At 36.0% G+C, this 20,231-nt stretch overlaps 1 protein-coding gene across 4 annotated transcripts in view; it reads left to right on the top strand.

The window, feature by feature from the left end:
- The window catches only part of U2SURP (U2 snRNP associated SURP domain containing), a 55,234-nt gene that overhangs the window by 8,507 nt on the left and 26,496 nt on the right, over positions 1-20,231 (top strand). For 2 of the 4 annotated variants that reach the window (XM_059920161.1, XM_059920159.1), the window contains exons 3-13: positions 1,062-1,193; positions 9,530-9,628; positions 11,484-11,598; positions 12,157-12,290; positions 14,586-14,653; positions 15,207-15,301; positions 15,385-15,420; positions 15,510-15,592; positions 16,981-17,146; positions 17,328-17,539; positions 18,481-18,524. In XM_059920161.1, the coding sequence (XP_059776144.1) occupies positions 1,062-1,193; positions 9,530-9,628; positions 11,484-11,598; positions 12,157-12,290; positions 14,586-14,653; positions 15,207-15,301; positions 15,385-15,420; positions 15,510-15,592; positions 16,981-17,146; positions 17,328-17,539; positions 18,481-18,524 (1,184 nt within the window). Of the gene's footprint in view, positions 1-1,061; positions 1,194-9,529; positions 9,629-11,483; positions 11,599-12,156; positions 12,291-14,585; positions 14,654-15,206; positions 15,302-15,384; positions 15,421-15,509; positions 15,593-16,980; positions 17,147-17,327; positions 17,540-18,480; positions 18,525-20,231 lie in introns of those variants that run through there. The other 2 variants (XM_059920160.1, XM_059920162.1) reach the window with 2 other exon arrangements.

Below are 20,231 nucleotides of genomic sequence, written 5' to 3'. Positions count from 1 at the left end.
TTTTTTAACAAGTTTTGAGTTATACACATTTCTTTTCACAGTGCACAGTACACCTATTGCAAATCCCTGCAAGTCAACAGATACAGCTCTAATCTAGTCTTTCTAATGGCATCTTAATGTTCCATGGGGGAGGTGCAATTATTTATTAAGCTGTTTCTCTGTTGATGGGCATAGACGTTTTGTTTCAAGCTTTTTGACATTTTGAATAATACTGTGATAAACTTTCCTTTACATGTGTTATTATAGCAGTGCTAAAAGTGTGGTCTTCAGACCCCTGGGGTTGCTGAGAATTTTTCAGGGTGGCTGAATTCAGAACTATTTTGTAATAACACTAAGACATCATTTGCCATCACTGTGTTGACATTTGCACTAATGGTGCGAAAGCAATTGATGGGTAAACTGTTGGCACCTTAGCATGCATCAAGGCAGTGTCACCAAAATGTGCTTAGTAGTCATTGTGTTCTTCCCCACCAGACACAGTAAAAATATGCTAGTTTCACTTAAGAATGTTCTTGATGAAGCAGTAAAAATTATTAATATTAAATCTTGTCCTTGTGTATGGGTGTTTTTAACGTTCTGAGTGATGAAGTGGGAGGCACATATAAGGCACTTCTGCTTGCCAGAGTGTGGTGTTTGTCTTAAGGAAAAGTAATACTTGTGGGATTGTTTAAGTTGTGAAATAAAACTGGCTCCTTCTTTCATGGAATACCATTTTTACTTGAAGGTACAACTGACAGACAAACTGTGGTTAGTCAGACTTGGGTGTTTGGCAGATATTTTCTTGAAAATGAAGGAAACTAACCTGTTCTTTTAAGGAAAACAACTATTTGTTAGTGATATAAAATTTGATCTTTCAAGTGCAAGTTAGAATTATTGAAAACTTTCTGTGCTTAAGAACGTTTCTGATGAAATCAGTGGTATTAAGGGATGGGATTAAGGGATAATTAGTGAAATATTTTGATAGTGTAAAATGAAGTTTGTCAATATTTGAACATTTGGGTTGATTCTAGTTTCAGTACTACATATATGATTTTTAAAAACTCGTTTTCCTTTTCTCAAAGATGGATGCATCTGGACCCTCAGATAGTGATATGCCAAGTCGGACACGACCTAAGAGCCCAAGAAAACATAATTATAGGAATGAAAGTGCCCGTGAAAACGTTTGTGACTCTCCTCATCAGAATCTCTCAAGAGTAAGTGTTGATAAAGATAAGAAAGGATAGATAATGATTTTGATCTGCCCTTGATTGAATTTGGTAGTTGAATATCTTGGTTTTGTACTTGTTGTTTCATCTTGTACTATTTGAAAATAGAATTCATTATTCTGTTTGGGTTAACAATAAATTCAAACTCATTAAGGAAAGGGTTTTTAGCTCATATGCAAGATATGTTTCATTTAAAAATTTTAATTTTATTTTAAAAAATCAAGGAGTGTTTTGAATGTAAAATGGTTAATAGATTTATTGTTCTCCCCTTATGCCAAACCTTTACTGAACCAAGTGCCAGAGGCCAGTCACTGGAAATACACAGATGATTAAAACACACTTCTTGTTCTCAGCTTACACATAGTCCCAGCCTGGGAAGCTAACAGGAGCAGGTGCTATTCACTCTGGTCAGTGCAGTTCCCAGGGCGATGCAAGCACCCAGAGCAGGAGCATCTTCACTGCCTGTATCTGCAAAGGACTCTCGTGTTCTTTTAGTCTTTTTTAAATTTCAAATAATGTTTTCTTGTCATGGTTAAATTTGGAAAATATAATAAAGAGGACAGTCATTACCAGCCAGTATTGATACTGATAACACTTTATTTTTCTTGTTTAATATTTTTAAGCATAAATATATTTTTACTTTGCTGAGGTCCATTTTACAGGAACACATTTTAAAAGATTCTTCAGGTCTAATTTTTTTTAATTTTAGAAAAAACTCTATAAACAGACTTTTTAATGGATGATTATATTTTTTGAGTAAGTATTCCATAATTTCCTTAACCATTTCTCTCTTAGGTGTCTAAGTTTAGCTCTTAGGATATAAATAAAATTGAGGACAGAAATTTTGCTTTGTAAAATTATGTTTCTCATTGAATTTGTATGTAATTTTACCATTTGTTTAAACTTCAGAAGTTGAAACCAAAGGTGCTGAATGATGGCAAAACATTTTCCTTTCTATTTTGGGAAAAAATTTACTTTGAATGTGTTCGTGAAACCCAGTATTGACTTTTGAGTTATGAACTGCTTTATTTTTTTTAAAGGGATTTTAATGTAACCTTGAAGTAGTTCGCAGCAATATTACTTTTCCATTTTGTATCTTGCCAAGGGCAAGCCTGTTTAATAACCAAGGGATTGATAGTTTAATTTCATAATTGTTTAACTTCTCATTTTGGTAGGTGAGAGAGAAACCTTCAGATTTCAACTACAGATTAGTATTTTACGCTGTATTTTTGAATTTTATTTTATTGTTTTATACACCAGGTTCTTATTAGTTATCCATTTTATACATATTAGTGTATATATGTCAATCCCAATCTCCCAATTCATCCCACCACCACCACCCCCCGCCACTTTCCCCCCTTGGTATCCATACGTTTGTTCTCTACATCTGTGTCTCAGTTTCTGCCCTGCAAACCAGTTCATCTGTGCCATTTTTCTAGGTTCCACATATATGCGTTAATATACGATATTTGTTTTTCTCTTTCTGACTTAACTTCACCCTGTATGACAGTCTCTAGATCCATTCACATCTCTACGAATGACCCAGTTTTGTTCCTTTTTATGACTGAGTAATATTCCATTGTATGTATGTACCACATCTTCTTTATCCATTCGTCTGTTGATGGGCATTTAAGTTGCTTCCGTGACCTGGCTATTGTAAATAGTGGTGCAATGAACATTGGGGTGCATGTGTGTTTTTGAATTATGGTTTTCTCTGGGTATATGCCCAGTAGTGGGATTGCTGGGTCATATGGTAATTCTATTTCTAGTTTTTTAAGGAACCTCCATACTGTTCTCCATTGTGGCTATATCAGTTTACATTCCCACCAACAGTGCAAGAGGATTCCCTTTTCTCCACACCCTCTCCAGCATTTGTTGTTTGTAGATTTTCTGATGATGCCAATTCTAACTGGTGTGAGGTGATACCTCATTGTAGTTTTGATTTGCATTTCTCTAGTAATTAGTAATGTTGAGCAGCTTTTCATGTGCTTCTTGGCCATCTGTATGTCTTCTTTGGAGAAATATCTGTTTAGGTCTTCTGCCCATTTTTCGATTGGGTTGGTTGTTTTTTTTAATATTGAGCTGCATGAGCTGTTTATATGTTTTGGAGATTAATCCTTTGTCCATTGATTTGTTTGCAAATATTTTCTCCCATTCTGAGGGTTGTCTCTTCGTCTTGTTTGTAGTTTCCTTTGCTTTGCAAAAGCTTTTAAGGTTCATTAGGTCCCATTTGTTTACTTTTATTTTTATTTCCATTACTCTAGGAGGTGGATCAAAAAAGATCTTGCTGTGATTTATGTCAAAGAGTGCTCTTCCTATGTTTTCCTCTAAGAGCTTTATAGTGTCTGGTCTCATATTTAGGTCTCTAATCCATTTTGAGTTTATTTTTGTGCATGGTGTTAGGGAGTGTTCTAATTTCATTCTTTTACATGTAGCTGTCCAGTTTTCCCAGCACCACTTATTGAAGAGACTGTCTTTTCTCCATTGTATATCCTTGCCTCCTTTGTCATAGATTAGTTGACCACAGGTGCGTGGGTTTATCTTTGGGTTTTCTATCCTGTTCCATTGATCTATATTTCTGTTTTTGTGCCAGTACAGTACTGTCTTGATTACTGTAACTTTGTAGTATAGTCTGAAGTAAGGGAGTCTGATTCATCCAGCTTTGTTTTTTTTCCCTCAAGACTGCTTTGGCTATTCAGGGCCTTTTGTGTCTCCATACCAATTTTAAGATTTTTTGTTCTAGTTCTGTAAAAAAATGCCATTGGTAATTTGATAGGGATTGCATTGAAGCTATAGATTGCTTTGGGTAGTATAGTCATTTTCACAATATAGATTCTTCCAATCCAAGAACATGGTATATCTCTCCATCTGTTTGTATCATCTTTAATTTCTTTCATCAGTGTCTTATAGTTTTCTGCATACAGGTCTTTTGTCTCCCTAGGTAGATTTATTTCTAGGTATTCTTTTTGATACAGTGGTAAATGGGAGTGTTTCCTTCATTTCTCTTTCAGATTTTTCATCATTAGTGTATAGGAATGCAAGAGATTTCTGTGCATTAATTTTGTATCCTGCAACTTTACCAAATTCATTGATTAGCTCTAGTAGTTTTCTGGTGGCATCTTTAGGATTCTCTATGTGTAGTATCATGTCATCTGCAAACAGTGACAGTTTTACTTCTTCTTTTCCAATTTGTATTCCTTTCCTTTCTTTTTCTTCTCTGATTGCTGTGGCTAGGACTTCTAAAACTATGTTGAATAATAGTGGCGAGAGTGGACATCCTTGTCTTGTTCCTGATCTTAGAGGAAATGCTTTCAGTTTTTTACCATTGAGAATGATGTTTGCTGTGGGTTTGTCATATATGGCCTTTATTATGTTGAGGTAGGTTCCCTCTATGCCCACTTTCTGGAGAGTTTTTGTCATAAATGGGTGTTGAATTTTGTCAGAAGCTTTTTCTGCATCTATTGAGATGATCATATGGTTTTTCTTCTTCAGTTTGTTAACATGGTGTATCACATTGATCCCACTTGATCATGGTGTATGATCCTTTTAATGTGTTGTTGGATTCTGTTTGCTAGTATTTTGTTGAGGATTTTTGCATCTATATTCATCAGTGATATTGGTGTGTAATTTTCTTTTTTTGTAGTATCTTTTTTTTAAAAAAAATAAATTTATTTATTTATTTATTTTTGGCTGTGCTGGGTCTTCATTTCTGTGTGAGGGCTTTCTCCAGTTGCGGCGAGCGGGGGCCACTCTTCATCGCGGTGTGCAGGCCTCTTACTGTTGCGGCCTCTCCCGTTGCGGAGCACAGGCTCAGTGGTTGTGGCTCACGGGCTTAGTTGGTCCGCGGCATGTGGGATCTTCCCAGACCAGGGCTCGAACCCGTGTCCCCTGCATTAGCAGGCGGATTCTTAACCACTGTGCCACCAGGGAAGCCCTTTTTCTAGTATCTTTGTCTGGTTTTGGTATTAGGGTGATGGTGGCCTCATAGAATGAGTTTGGGAGTGTTCCTTCCTCTGCAATTTTTTGGAAGAGTTTGAGAAGGATGGGTGTTAGCTCTTCTCTAAATGTTTGATAGAATTCACCTGTGAAGCCATCTGGTCCTGGACTTTTGTTTGTTGGAAGATTTTTAATCACAGTTTCAATTTCATTACTTGTGATTGGTCTGTTCATATTTTCTATTTCTTCCTGGTTCAGTCTTGGAAGGTTATACCTTTGTAAGAATTTGTCCATTTCTTTCAGGTTGTCCATTTTATTGGCATAGAGTTGCTTGTAGTAGTCTCTTAGGATGCTTTGTATTTCTGCAGTGTCTGTTGTAACTTCTCCTTTTTCATTTCTAATTTTATTGATTTGAGTCCTCTCCCTCTTTTTCTTGATGAGTCTGGCTAATGGTTTATCAATTTTGTTTATCTTCTCAAAGAACCAGCTTTTAGTTCTATTGATCTTTGCTATTGTTTTCTTCATTTCTATTTCATTTATTTCTGCTCTGATCTTTATGATTTCTTTGCTCCTACTAACTTTGGGTTTTGTTTGCTCTTCTTTCTCTAGTTCCTTTAGGCGTAAGGTTAGAGTGTTTATTTGAGATGTTTGTTGTTTCTTGAGGTAGGATTGTATTGCTATAAACTTCCCTCTTAGAACTGCTTTTGCTGCATCCCATAGGTTTTGGATCATCGTGTTTTCATTGTCATTTGTCTCTAGGTATTTTTTGATTTCCTCTTTGATTTCTTCAATGATCTCTTGGTTAATTAGTAACATATTGTTTAGCCTCCATGTGTTTGTATTTTTTACAGTTTTTATCCTGTAATTGATATCTAGTCTCATAGTGTTGTGGTCAGAAAAGATACTTGATACGATTTCAATATTCTTAAATTTACCAAGGCTTGATTTGTGACCCAAGATGTGATCTATCCTGGAGAATGTTCCATGGGCACTTGAGAAGAAAGTGTATTCTGTTGTCTTTGGATGGAATGTCCTATACATATCAATTAAATCTATCTGGTCTGTTGTGTCATTTAAAGCATGTGTTTCCTTATTAATTTTCTGTTTGGATGATCTGTCCATTGGTGTAAGTGAGGTGTTAAAGTCCCCCACTATTATTGTGTTACTGTCCACTTCCTCTTTTATAGCTGTTAGCAGTTGCCTTATATATTGAGGTGCTCCTATGTTGGGCGCATATATATTTATAATTGTTATATCTTCTTCTTGGATTGATCCCTTGATCGTTATGTAGTGTCCTTCCTTGTCTCTTGTAACATTCTTTATTTTAAAGTCTATTTGATCTGATACGAGTATTGCTACTGTAGCTTTCTTTTGATTTCCATTTGCATGGAATATCTTTTTCCATCCTCTCACTTTCAGTCTGTATGTGTTCCTACGTCTGAAGTGGGTCTCTTGTAGACAGCATATATATATGGGTCTCGTTTTTGTATCCATTCAGCAAGCCTGTGTCTTTTGGTTGGAGCATTTCATCCATTCACGTTTAAGGTAATTATCGATATGTATGTTCCTATGACCATTTTCTTAACTGTTTTGGGTTTGTTTTTTTTTTTTTTTAAATTTCTATTTATTTATTTATTTATGGCTGTGTTGGGTCTTCGTTTCTGTGCGAGGGCCTTCTCTAGTTGCGGCAAGTGGGGGCCACTCTTCATCGCGGTGCGCGGGCCTCTCACTATCGCGGCCTCTCGTTGCGGAGCACAGGCTCCAGACGCGCAGGCTCAGTAATTGTGGCTCACGGGCTCAGTTGCTCCGCGGCATGTGGGATCTTCCCAGACCAGGGCTCGAACCCGTGTCCCCTGCATTGGCAGGCAGATTCTCAACCACTGCGCCACCAGGGAAGCCCCTTGGGTTTGTTTTTGTAGGTCCTTCTCTTGTGTTTTCCACTTAGAGAAGTTCCTTTAGCATTTGTTGTAGAGCTGGTTTGGTGGTGCTGAATTCTGTTAGCTTTTGCTTGTCTGTAAAGCTTTTGATTTCTCCATCGAATCTGAATGAGATCCTTGCCAGGTAGAGTAATCTTGGTTGTAGGTTTTTCCCTTTCATCACTTTAAATATGTCCTGCCACTTCCTTCTGGCTTGTAGAGTTTGTGCTGAGGAATCAGCTGTTAACCTTATGGGAGTTCCCGTGTATGTTATGTTATTTGTCTTTTTTCCCTTGTTGCTTTCAATAATTTTTCTTTGTCTTCAATTTTTGCCACTTTGATTACTATGTGTCTCGGCGTGTTTCTCCTTGGGTTTATCCTTCCTGGGACTTCTGCTCTTCTTGGACTTAGGTGGCTGTTTCCTTTCCCATGTTAGGGAAGTTTTCACCTATAATTTCTTCAGATATTTTCTGGGGTCCTTTCTCTCTCTCTTCTCCTTCTGGGACCTCTATAATGTGAATGTTGTTGCGTTTAATGTTGTCCCAGAGGTCTCTTAGGCTGTCTTCATTTCTTTTCATTCTTTTTTCTTTATTCCGTTCCATGGCAGTGAATTCCACCATTCTGTCTTCTAGGTCACTTACCTGTTCTTCTGCCTCAGTTATTCTGCTATTGATTCCTTCTAGTGTATTTTTCAGTTCAGTTATTGTATTGTTCATCTCTGTTTGTTTTTTCTATTATTCTTCTAGGTCTTTGTTAAACATTTCTTGCATCTTCTCGATCTTTGCCTCAATTCTTTTTCCGAGGTCCTGGATCATCTTCACTATCATTATTCTGAATTCTTTTTCTAGAAGGTTGCCTATCTCCACTTCATCTAGTTGTTTTTCTGGAATTTTATCTTATTCCTTCATCTGGTACATCGCCCTCTGCCTTTTCATCTTGTCTGTCTTTCTGTGAACGTGGTTTTTGTTCCACAGGCTGCAGGATTGTAGTTGTTCTTGCTTCTGCTCTCTGCCCTCTGGTGGATGAGGCTATCTGAGAGGCTTGTGCAAGTTTCCTGATGGGAGGGACTGATGGTGGGTAGAGCTGGGTGTGCTCTGGTGGGCAGAGCTCAGTAAAACTTTAATCCCCTTGTCTTTTGATGGGTGGGGCTGAATCCCTCCCTGTTGGCTGTTTGGCCTGAGGTGACCCAAAACTGGAGCCTACCCAGGCTCTTTGGTGGGGCTAATGGCAGACCCTGGGAAGGCTCACACCAAAGAGTACTTCCCAGAGCTGCTGCCAGTGTCCTTGTCCTCACGGTGAGGCACAGCCACCCCCCGCCTCTGCCGGAGACCCTCCAACACTAGCAGGTAGGTCTGGTTCGGTCTCCCTTGGGATCACTAATCCTTCCCCTGGATCCCGATGCACACACTACTTTGTGCCCTCCAAGAGTGGAGTCTCCATTTCCCCCAGTCCTGTCGAAGTCCTGCAGTCAGTTCCTGCTAGCCTGCAAAGTCTGATTCTCTAGGAATTCCTCCTCCCGTTGCCGGACCCCCAGGTTAGGAAGCCTGACGTGGGGCTCAGAACTTTCATGTCAGTGGGTGGACTTCTGTGGTATAAGGGTTCTCCAGTTTGTGAGTCACCCACCCAGCAGTTATGGGATTTGATTTTATTGTGATTGCGCCCTTCCTACAAGTCGCAGTGTGGCTTCTCCTTTGTCTTTGGATGTGGGGTATCTTTTATGGTGAGTTCCAGTGTCTTCCTGTTGATGATTGCTCAGCAGTTAGTTGTGATTCCTGTGCTCTTGCAAGAGGGAGTGAGAGCACGTCCTACTCTGCCATCTTGAACCATTCTAGGCTGTATTTAATAAACATTCCTCTCTTTTAAAAGTTTATGACTCAAAATTATCATTCAAATAAACAACTGAACAATTAAAAGTCTACAATTTGTTCAAACCATATTTACAAGGAAATTGCTTCTAAGTTACATAAATGAAGAATTCATTAAAATACTGTTTTCTCATATTCAGAATTAATTGATGACTGTTTACTTGTCTGAAACCTAGAACACAGTATGTGATATTTTCCCAGCAATGAAAATGAAATTATTTTGTTCATAAACGTCAGTTTTGTTGATGAAGAATTAGGTAATTTACTGAATTACAAAAGGAAGTGATGCGATTTTTGTACCTGAATTGGGGGTTCTAGATGGTAATGATTCCTGCTACTGAACCATGGAAATAGATGCCTCTTTCTCCCTATTTGAATATCTGTTTTCTATCACTGCTTCTTTTGCCCAAAAACATCTATACTTTCCTTCCTCAAGTGCTTTTATTTTTGCCGCCAAGTAGGTTGCATGAGTTCTAGGCCTTTGTGTCTCTCTGTGTTTTTTTACTTTATGTATTTAAAAATGGCTTTTGTAAGTTACTAACCTTGAGGTTAGTAAGTTAAATTGAGAATGTGTATGTAAAGGTGTGCTTTTTCTTTCTTTTCACAGCCTCTTCTAGAAAACAAACTTAAAGCATTCAGTATTGGAAAAATGAGTACAGCTAAGCGAACTTTAAGTAAGAAGGAGCAAGAAGAATTAAAGAAGAAGGTAATGCTTAAAATGTATTTTTAGTTATCTTTATAAGTGTGTCTAAGGAGGCGTTAAGTGTATGGATAGTAGAGAAATGTTTTTGAAAGATTCTTGACCTCCAGGGTATTCTAAGCTCCCACCCCAAGTTAAGTCTATAACACAAGATATATTCGGAGAAGTCCAGCTTTATCGCTGTCCCCTCCACCATTTCCTCTCTTCTTTGTAAGAGTTTTGATTATTTTCTGGTCTATTCTTTTTGTATAAGCAAGTTTGTATAAATGTATATTGTGCCTGCTCTTTCTTAGATGAACAATAGCTTGCTATATTCAGTACACTTTTCTCCACCTTGCTTTTTTCACTTAACATTATATCTCAGATTACTGCAAGTATATTGAAATATTGCTTGTTCTTTTTTTATAGCTCTATAGATATGCCATAGTTTATTCACTGAAATCCTACATTCACTACAATGCCTATTGAGGGCATTTGTGTTTTGGTCTTTTGCCGTTTCCAGTAGTGCGCTTAGGGATAGTGTTAGGAATATGGGTTTATTCCTAGTGTATCTTTAGGATATATTCCTGTAAGTGAGATTACTGGGTTGAATGGTAAATGCATAGCTGTAATTCTGCTAGATAGTGTTAAATTGGTCTCTCATATATATGGGCAGGTCCATTTTGCATCCCTATAAGCAGTGTTTGAGAGGTTGGTTCCCCATAGCCTTGCCAATATTTTTGAAGGACTTTTGCAAATCTGCTAAGTGAAAAATTGTATCTCGGTGTAGTTTTAAATTTGCATTTCTCTTGTAAGTAAGGTTGAACAATTTTTCTTGTGTTTGATTTTTTGAACTGTCTGCTCATATCTAAACCAATATTTCTCTAAGTTAGTAGGATATCTCTGTTTTTAGAAACTCCTGTATTATGTATATTGTAACACTTGTCTATGACATAAGGTACAGTGTTTTTACTCAGTTTGTTGATTGCCTTTTTATTTTGCTTCTGGTGTTTTTTTTCCATGCAGAAACTATTTTTTGTTATATGGCCAGATTTATTATCAGTCTTATGATTTCTGGTTTTTCAGTTTACATTTTTTTACTCCAAGCTTTTAAAGGAATTTCCTCATGTTTTTCCCAATACTTACATTTTAAAAAAATTAAATCTGATTCATTTGCAATTTTTCTTGGTATGTGATGTGAAGAATTGGTTCATTTTTATCTTTTTTTCAAATAACTATCAAATTATCCCACCATCATTCATTGAAAAGTCCATCTATTCTCCACTGATTTGAGAGGCCCCTTTTATTGAATACTAAATTTCCACGTGCTGTTGGATTTATTTCTATATTTTCTATTCTGTTCTATTGGCGTTCCTACTTGTACATGTTTTGGGGACATTTAGAATAGTTATAATTGTCAAGGTTCTTTTGAGGTTTTTTTCTTTAATGCCAACTGTCTGGAGATACTGCTTCTTCAGACTTCTAATACTCATGTCTTCAGTGGTTTGTGAAGGAAATGTTTATATTCAGAGTTAAACTGTTGTGCCTTAGAAATGTCATAAACATTAATAGAATAATACATTTTGTGTAGTCAATCGTCATACGGTTGGACCCTTGAATTTTCTCTAAACAGATTTATTTAGTGGGTCCTTTTCTTGTTCCACAAATTACCTGTAGAGGAGCAAAGCCCCTCTTAATTCCAGTGTTAATTAGTATCTTAAATATCTACTAAGCATTAGATATTACTGCCTGTTAAGGTTGCTTAATAACCTGCTTTCCCCATTGGAGGGAGAGGTTTTGTTTACATTATTCTTGGATGAGTTTCACCGTATGTACAGTAATTTTTATATCAAGTGATGTTAATATTTTCGTGTGTATTTAGGAGGATGAAAAGGCAGCTGCTGAAATTTATGAGGAATTTCTTGCTGCCTTTGAAGGAAGTGATGGTAATAAAGTGAAAACGTTTGTGCGCGGAGGTGTTGTTAATGCAGCTAAAGGTTAGTGTGAATATTATAGTCCTTGAGCAAACCCAAAAAGTCTTGGTTGAATTGCTTTTGAGTTTCATGTTTCCTTTCTATCAGCACCCTCTAGTGGTGATAATGATTAGTAAAATTAATGGCCAAATGTGGATTAATGACAAATTGGAGCCAGATAAGTTTTAAAAATGTTTTTAGTACCTTTCAGGTTTCAAGATGGCAGAGAACTTTGCAAACATTTTCAAGTATTTTATAGTTTTACTGTATATTCCTAGGAGTGGAGTTACTACTCATATGGTAACTATTTGTTTAACCTTTTGAGAAACTGCTGTACTGTTTTCCAAAGTAGCATTTTACAGGTTTTATAGGTTTACTATAAAATGATTAAATTAGTATTTTTGAGAGTAAGGCAGTAATATTTGAATAATATTTGAATTAAATTTCATATTTTGTTACTAGTGATATATCTTAATGCTGAAAGCATTTTACTAAGTTGTGTTTATTTTTAATAAAAATAGTAAGTAAACAAAATCCACATAATGTGAAATTAGTTTTGAAACTTAGTATTTTAAATTTCAGAAGAACATGAAACAGATGAAAAAAGAGGTAAAATCTATAAGCCATCCTCAAGATTTGCAGATCAAAAAAATCCTCCAAATCAGTCATCCAATGAAAGACCACCATCTCTTCTTGTGATAGAAACCAAAAAACCTGTAAGTCATACTTAAATAAGTGACCGTTTATGTTCAGAGATGACACTGCCAGTAATATTTTCTGTACTTCCACTGTAAGCAGGACTTTGGTTTCTCGTTTCTAACTATTTTGGTAGTAGATGTTGAGTTTTGATGTTTAACCTTCCTAGATGAGAGATAATAAATTAGGGCGCATAGATGATACTCTTTCTATGTTTGTTGAGCAGTGAACATTTGCTGTTACTCATAGCATACTGCAAGTTGAAAGTCAGCTATAGTTTAGGCATAAATATAAAATAATGGGATTGTCTTTTTAAGCAGTGCTGAACTTGGGTATTTAAATGTCAGCATGTGTAGTATCAATTACTTTGGAAGACTGTGTACTCCAACAATGTGTCTGTTGCCTGGAACATTTTTGGAATTTATTTGGATTTACTATTAGAACTAGTGACACTTTCCTTTAAATATTCTCAGTGTTAGAAAGTCTTTATGTTTTGAGAGTGGGATTTTTCATGGGGGATGGTAGGTAGATGTGGGTCTTGTCATTTGGAGCCAAATTTGAGGAAATGTGATTATGCTGAATAGTGAGACTGATTTTTCTTCTGTGACTTTTAAAATAGCTCCGAAAGCAACTTAAAAAACAGCTTTATTAAGTGTTTTTTTGACGTATGTTGATAGTTGTGCAACAGTCACTAATCTCTAATTTTGAAGCATTTTTATCATCCCAGAAGGAAACCTTATACTTAATTTCAGTCATCCCTAACCTCTGGCAACCACTAATCTACTTTCTATTTCTTTGGATTTGCCTGTTCTGGACATTTCATGCAGATGGAATCATACAGCATACGGCCTTTTGTGTCTGGCTTTTTAGCATAATGTTTCAAAGTTCATCTACATTTTGGTGTATGTATCAGTACTTTGTTCCTTTTTATGGTTGAATAACATTCCATTTTGCAGATATACCTCATATTGCTGATCCGTTTATTACTTGATGGACATTTGGGTTGTTTCTACTTTTTGGCCATTATGAGTAATGCTTCTGAAAACATTCATGTATAGGCTTTTGTGTGGACATATATTCTTAATTCTCTTATATTCCTAGGAGTGGAATTGCTGGTCATATGGTCACTAATTGTTTAACCTTTTGAGAAACTGCCATACTGTTTCCAAAGTAGCTGTACCACTTCACAGTCCCATCAGCAGTGTATATGAGTGTTCCAATTTTTCTACATCTTCATCACCACTTGCTAAAATTATTTTAGTCAACTTAGTGGGTGTGAAGTTGTGCATAATTGTGGTTTTGATTTGCACTTGCCTGTGATGTTGAGCACCATTTCATTTATCATGCACTTGGAGTCTTCTGTAGAGAAATGTCTTTTCAGATCCTTGGCGCAGTTTTTAATTGAGTTATTTGTCTTTTTATTGTTGAGTTGTAAGAGTATTTTACAGCTTCTAGAGTCAAGTCTCTTATCAACTGTGTTGTTTTCTCCCAGTTTGTGGTTTGGCTTTGCCCTTTTTTGTTAGTGTCCTTTGAAGAACAAAAGCTTTTAATTTTAATGAAGTTTATCAGTTTTTTGTTGTTGCTTTTTCTTTTGTTTCTCATGGTGTCATATCTAAGAAACTATTGCCGAATTCAGGCTCATGATGATTCACTCCTGTGTTTTTAGGTCTTATATTTAGGTCTGTGAACCTTTTGAGTTAATTTTTATATATGGTATGAGGTAGAGGTCCAACCTCATTCTTTTTTATGGGTGGATATTCAATTTCCGTACTTCCATTTGTTAAAAAGACTATCCTCCCCCATTGAATTATTTTGGCACTTTCAAAAGAGGGATTCCAAAAGCATTTTTGGAAGCAGTTTTAAGAGAGGAATTCCAGCGGTGTTACTGTTTGTTTCAGTAATTCATTTCCTTCTAGGGTGATTGTTTTGAAGGGTGCATATTTTTGGTAGTTGTTCATGGCAGTTATTTACATGGCAGTTCAGTTACTTTATGTTTATTAATTTTCCCTCCAGTACCCTTCCAACAGTATTCTGGCCTAAGTATTGTACGCTTTGGGCGGGGGGCGGGGCAGGGGATAAAGTTGGTAGCTCCTTTAAGACTGCTGCTTGTTGTTTTAATAATGTGTTAAATTCTCAGTTTTAGAAAATAGGAAGGAAAGTTCAGTGGTAACAGAAGCATTCTTTCTTTTTAATTTAAATATTTAGATCATAATTGGCACTAAAATAAAAGTTTATTTAAAGTGATCTGATTATCGAACCATTAGTTTTGTTTAACCTTGTTTTCTTTGAAGTATAACTTATCATATCCTTCATAGCCACTGAAGAAAGGCGAGAAAGAAAAGAAAAAAAGCAATTTGGAACTCTTCAAAGAAGAATTGAAACAGTAAGTTTTATGGTGTTGAGAATGGCTCTCATAGATATTTTGAGCTGATACTTACAGATGCACATATGAAGAATGTAGTCTACCAATTTGTTTTTAGTAACTGGCTTACCATGAAGCTGTTTTAGATATTTTGTGGGTTATGTTTGAAAATGAAATTAGCATTTTGTCCAGCATCTAGGTTGCTTCTATTATGTGGATGCAATTAAATTGATTTAACTAATGTCCAGAGTCCTGTTTGCAGTGGAAACAATATAGTCACTGAGATATGGGTGAGGAGTGGTCAACCTTTAGTTAAGAAAGAACAAATTAAGTGGTTTTAATGTTGAATTTCCTTCTCACCTTAAAAGTGGGCTTTGTATTCCACTGCTTACATGATATATCAGAAGTTTGCTCATGACTTGCAGCTGAGGGACTCTTTAATCTTCGTTGTCAGTACTGGCATTACACACAAATATTTCAGGTTATTTCAAGATGATACCTGGATAAGTTCTGTTATTAAATGTGAACAAACAAATTTTGGCTCGTTATTAGTGATTATATATATTTTCAACAGAATTCAAGAAGAGCGTGATGAGAGACATAAAACAAAAGGCAGGTTAAGTCGATTTGAGCCGCCTCAGTCAGATTCTGATGGTCAGCGTCGTTCTAGTAAGTGACATTTATTTTAATGTTTGTTTTTGTGACGAACTATTCCAAAAACTAAGAATTGTTTTCTTTTCCCCCTTTTAAAGTGGATGCGCCTTCAAGAAGAAATAGATCATCTGGTGGTAATACAGTTTTTTGCTTTTTTTAATTCATAGAAATTGTCCAAACTTTGTATTTTGCAGGTTATAATTTTTTCTTCTCTTTGTCCTAGTTCTCGATGATTATGCACCTGGCTCACATGATGTAGGAGATCCAAGCACTACTAATTTATACCTTGGAAACATTAATCCACAGGTAATATTAGAAAAGTAAGATGAATGTTGGCTCATATGCTGTATACTTTTGTAGGAAAACTGCTTTGTCAGTCATTAAAAAAAATGAAGTCAAGAATCTGAAGTAAGCAGATGTGGTGGAACTAGATAAGTCTCTAAAATTATCTTGTGAAATTGAGCCTTAGCGGTATGGGCCGAATTTTCTTGCTACAATTCCTAAGGGCTTGTCTCCCCTTTCTTTCTTTTCTTTTCTTTTCTTTTTTTTTTAAAATACATTTATTTAGCTTTGCTCTTCTTATTATTATTTCTTTTAAATATTTTTGGCTGCGTTGGGTCTTCCTTGCTGTGCGCAGGCTTTCTCTAGTTGCAGTGAGTGGGGGCTACTCTTCGTGGTGGTGTGCGGGCTTCTTGTTGTGGTGGCTTCTCTGTTGTGGTGGGTTCTCTGTTGCGGAGCACGGGCTCTAGGCATGTGGTAGTTGCAGCACCTGGGCACTGTAGTTGTGGTGCACAGGCTAGTTGCTCCGCGGCATGTGGGATCTTCCCACACCAGCGCTCAAACCCGTGTCCCCTGCATTGGCAGGCACATTCTTAACCACTGTGCCGCCAGGGAAGTCCCTGTCTCCTCTTGCTGTAACTGGACTGTCCTCTGATTTTGAAATGTTTTGCTAGGTGCTGATTTTATCTATCAGGATATGACCAGTGGTAGACAATATTCTTTTGAGACTGTCCCCTTCTGATGCATAGCCTACTTCCTTATGGATTTCTTTCTTTTTTCATCTTAATAATAGCAAAGTAATATTTCTGCTTAGTCTTTTATATTTTAATTCTTTCCCCTGCTTCATTCTTAATTGTTATGGGGAATATAGTGGTTGTTCTGCATAGTAAGATCTTTTAAAAAATACTATATATTTTGGACCTCATTGCATATTTACCCTTTTTTGTTTTCTCTGTTCTTGATTACACTGGCAGCTGGGTGCTGGAAAAAGAAAAAGTGACCAGATCCTTTATTTCTTTCATTGCCAACAAATATTTCCTCCTTGACTTAAGTGTGGTAATTATTGCTGCCTGAAAAAGGTTGCTAAATGCTGAACAAACCATTGCTGTAGAAAGCGTATTTTAGGTGCAGGATCTCAGAAGGAGGAAGAGTGAAGGTAAAGGTGTGCTTTTGATTTCTCCAGCCACCCAGCCTCTCCACCCGGCCACTTACATAAAACAGAATGTTTCTGGTGTGAAAAGATTTGTGCATGCCCCATGAAGGCAGGATTTCACCCTTGTAGAGGTCCCAGTACTTGAATGGAAAGCTGTAGCATTGCTAGGTCTCTTCTCATTTTGCAAAAACTGCTCTGTGCTGCATAGAGTTCTTTTTTCTTTCCTCTTTGCTTACCAAAAATATCTTACGCCTTTTAATAGATGAATGAAGAAATGTTGTGCCAGGAGTTTGGAAGATTTGGGCCCCTGGCCAGCGTGAAAATTATGTGGCCCAGAACTGATGAAGAAAGGGCAAGAGAGAGAAACTGTGGCTTTGTGGCCTTTATGAATAGAAGAGATGCTGAAAGAGCTTTAAAAAACTTAAATGGTAAGGAAGCCCATCTGTAGAACTCAGATATTGCTTAGGTTTTGAAAAGTATTTATAAAAACTCGAGAGGAAAAATGGACCAGAAAGGTAAAGGTTAAACATGAAAATTAATTTAAATCACCAGAGAGCCTTTATTTTCTTTTGAGAGTTACCAGGGTGACTTTTCTTTTCTTTCTTTTAGGAAAGATGATTATGTCTTTTGAAATGAAGTTAGGTTGGGGTAAAGCTGTGCCTATTCCTCCACATCCAATATACATTCCGCCTTCCATGATGGAACATACGCTTCCGCCACCTCCGTCAGGACTGCCTTTTAATGCGCAGCCTAGAGAGCGGTTAAAAAACCCCAATGCTCCCATGTTACCACCACCTAAAAACAAGGAGGATTTTGAGAAGGTAATTTAAAAAATGTACATAGGGCCGCATCTAATTTGTAAATACTAAATCTGTGGTAGTATTTCTTTTCAACAATTTATAGAAAGTGTGTGTGTAATTCTGTTTGGCATCTCTTAAAGAAAATGAAATAACTTAGATGTGTTCCCTGCCTTAGCCCATGGAAACCCTGTATTGGGATACTAGGTCATATTTTTATTTGTGGCTATCATTCCTTTTTTGACCACTTATTAAGTTTTTTTTTTTTTTTTCCTTTGTCCACTGTTGTATCCAGGTTTGCTTAAGTGTAGTATCTAAATTTACTTTGTTTTGAGAAAGTGATACTTTGTATTTGGTTAAGTGCCTTTTCAGTTAGAAAGACTCCTAAATAGTTAAACTGTTTGGATGGCAGCTAGCTAATAACTTCGTTTTCAAGATCTAAGGTATTAGAATATTTGAGAGCATATATGGTTTTTAAAAAGTTAGCTACTCTAGTAAAAGCAAAGGGTATTTTCTTTTTATTAAACATAAAACCAACTTAATTTCAAGTTATAAGAATTTGTTGGTTCTATTATGAATTAATTACACTTAAAATGACAGGGCTGGTTTTAAAGGCTTGGGAACAAAGTAGCAAACTGTATGGTCAGAGGCAAACAGTTAATGATTTCACAAATTAAAATCTTTATCTGATAATTCTCAGTGTAGTACCTATTTCAGTGCATTGATGTGCATTCTGGCAGGAATGTTCTGATTCTTTGCATTTGGTGAACGTTTACTGTTCACTGAACACATCCATTTGCATTTATGTAATTGCTTAGTGTATAATTACTTCAAATGCAGTGATTGCCTGCAAAACTTGTGATTAGATGTGTAGTATTTTCAATGCATATGTATATTTTTGCTTGTTACTTGTTAACAATACTCACATATTCTATGTTTATTATCTGATGTGACTTCATATACAGACTCTGTCGCAAGCCATAGTCAAAGTGGTTATCCCAACAGAAAGGTACATGTTTTTCTTTATTATTACTGATCTAAATATAGACAATATCCCCTTCTGAATTAAAAAAAAAAAATGGTGTTGAGGAAAAGGTAGTATCTTGACTGAGCAATGGTTCCTTCCCAGTACTTTTTGGGGGGGGATATGTGAAATTTAACTAACTTTAGTATACTTTGCAATTTTATGTCATTATCTTTTTTGTTTTATTGTTAACAATGTAGGGTATTTTGTAGCTTTAGTAGTTACAATGTGTTTAATAGATTTAATCTGGAGTTGTTAGTCTAATAACATTAGATTATTGGGATGGGAAAATAGGTGTTTTAAATGTATCTTAAATTTTAGATAATGTTACATTTTGACCCAATCTGTTATTTTTTTTCTTGGTTTCTGAATTGTGTGTGTTTAATATGCAACCTTAGTTTGAGTTTTCCTTACTGAAAGCATAGCTTTATTTTTCCTAAATGATTTTAAGAAGGAATTTCTATTATTCTCGTGAACACTGACCATAACTAGAAACTTTTTTCATGGTAACAAAGGTGTTTGGAATTCTTTTATTTTCCTTTCTTCCGTTTTTTCTTTTTCAACATAATGTTAAAGCAGAAGAAAGAATTCATGCCGTAGGTATGCTCTTGCTCAGTCAAGCTAAGCCTTTTCCCAAACACAGGAACACAACACTGGTTGAATAATAAATGAACACAAAAGAATACCAAATTCTCTTTGACATTGGCCTTGGTGAGCAACACCAGCTGAAGTGTCTGCGGCAGCGGGGGACCAGGAAAGCAGCATGGGATGGATTGGGAAAGTATACAGGTTTTGACCAGACATTGGTACGATCGACTCCAGTAAATGTGGTTTTATTATAACTGAGAGACAATTTTTGTTTTTTTGTTGTTGTTGCCCAGAATAAGATAATTACCATTTTAAAATAAAATAATGCACTTTAAATTATATCATCTTTTTGTACTACACTGTTTCATTCTGATAGAAAAGTCACCTTTTTAAAAATAAGCACATAATCCTTAAGGAAAAAAGAATGATTACAGTTCTTTAAGAATCTTGAATTTAAGTTAGCAACGACTAATTGTCAGATTTTGATTTTAAATAATCATGAAACATTCTAAAACTTCTTTTAAACTTTAAATTTTCTAAAAATAGATATATCAGTTACAAGCCTGTTTAAAACTATAGTGGGTTTTTTTTTTCCACTGGTAAAGCACTCACAGGAAAGTAGTATATTGGCAGCACTTAAAAAGCATATATCCAGTATTAGCTTTATATGTGGCTCAGCTTATTTCTAAACAAAATTTTGAGTGTACATTTTGCTGTAAAGTCTTGACTCACCATTACAATGAATCCTTTGTTTTAAACTTGCTAAATCATTTTTCATCTATCTTTAATATGCAAGTCAAGTTGCTTTTGACTTAATTCATGCAAGTTTCTGGATGTGTAGTATTTGTCCACCTAGTCATTGATTTTATATATTATGATACATAAAATTTCCCTTTAATTTGACATATACCAGTGGGAGTTTTGGGACTGAATCAATACCATATCTCCCTTCTTTTAAAACAATGTCATTAACCATATGGATGTTGAGAATACATTCTCATTTGGATATCAAGAACTGCATATTTGCAGACCAATTAATACTTCTGTGAAAGAATTTTTAGATTTAAAATTGATACTTTTAGGTTTTTGTTTTAACAGTTTGAG

Source organism: Balaenoptera ricei, chromosome 4 (genome assembly GCF_028023285.1).
Source record: "Balaenoptera ricei isolate mBalRic1 chromosome 4, mBalRic1.hap2, whole genome shotgun sequence".
Taxonomy (NCBI): Eukaryota; Metazoa; Chordata; class Mammalia; order Artiodactyla; family Balaenopteridae; genus Balaenoptera; species Balaenoptera ricei.
This window is presented reverse-complemented; position numbering and strand designations above follow the sequence as displayed.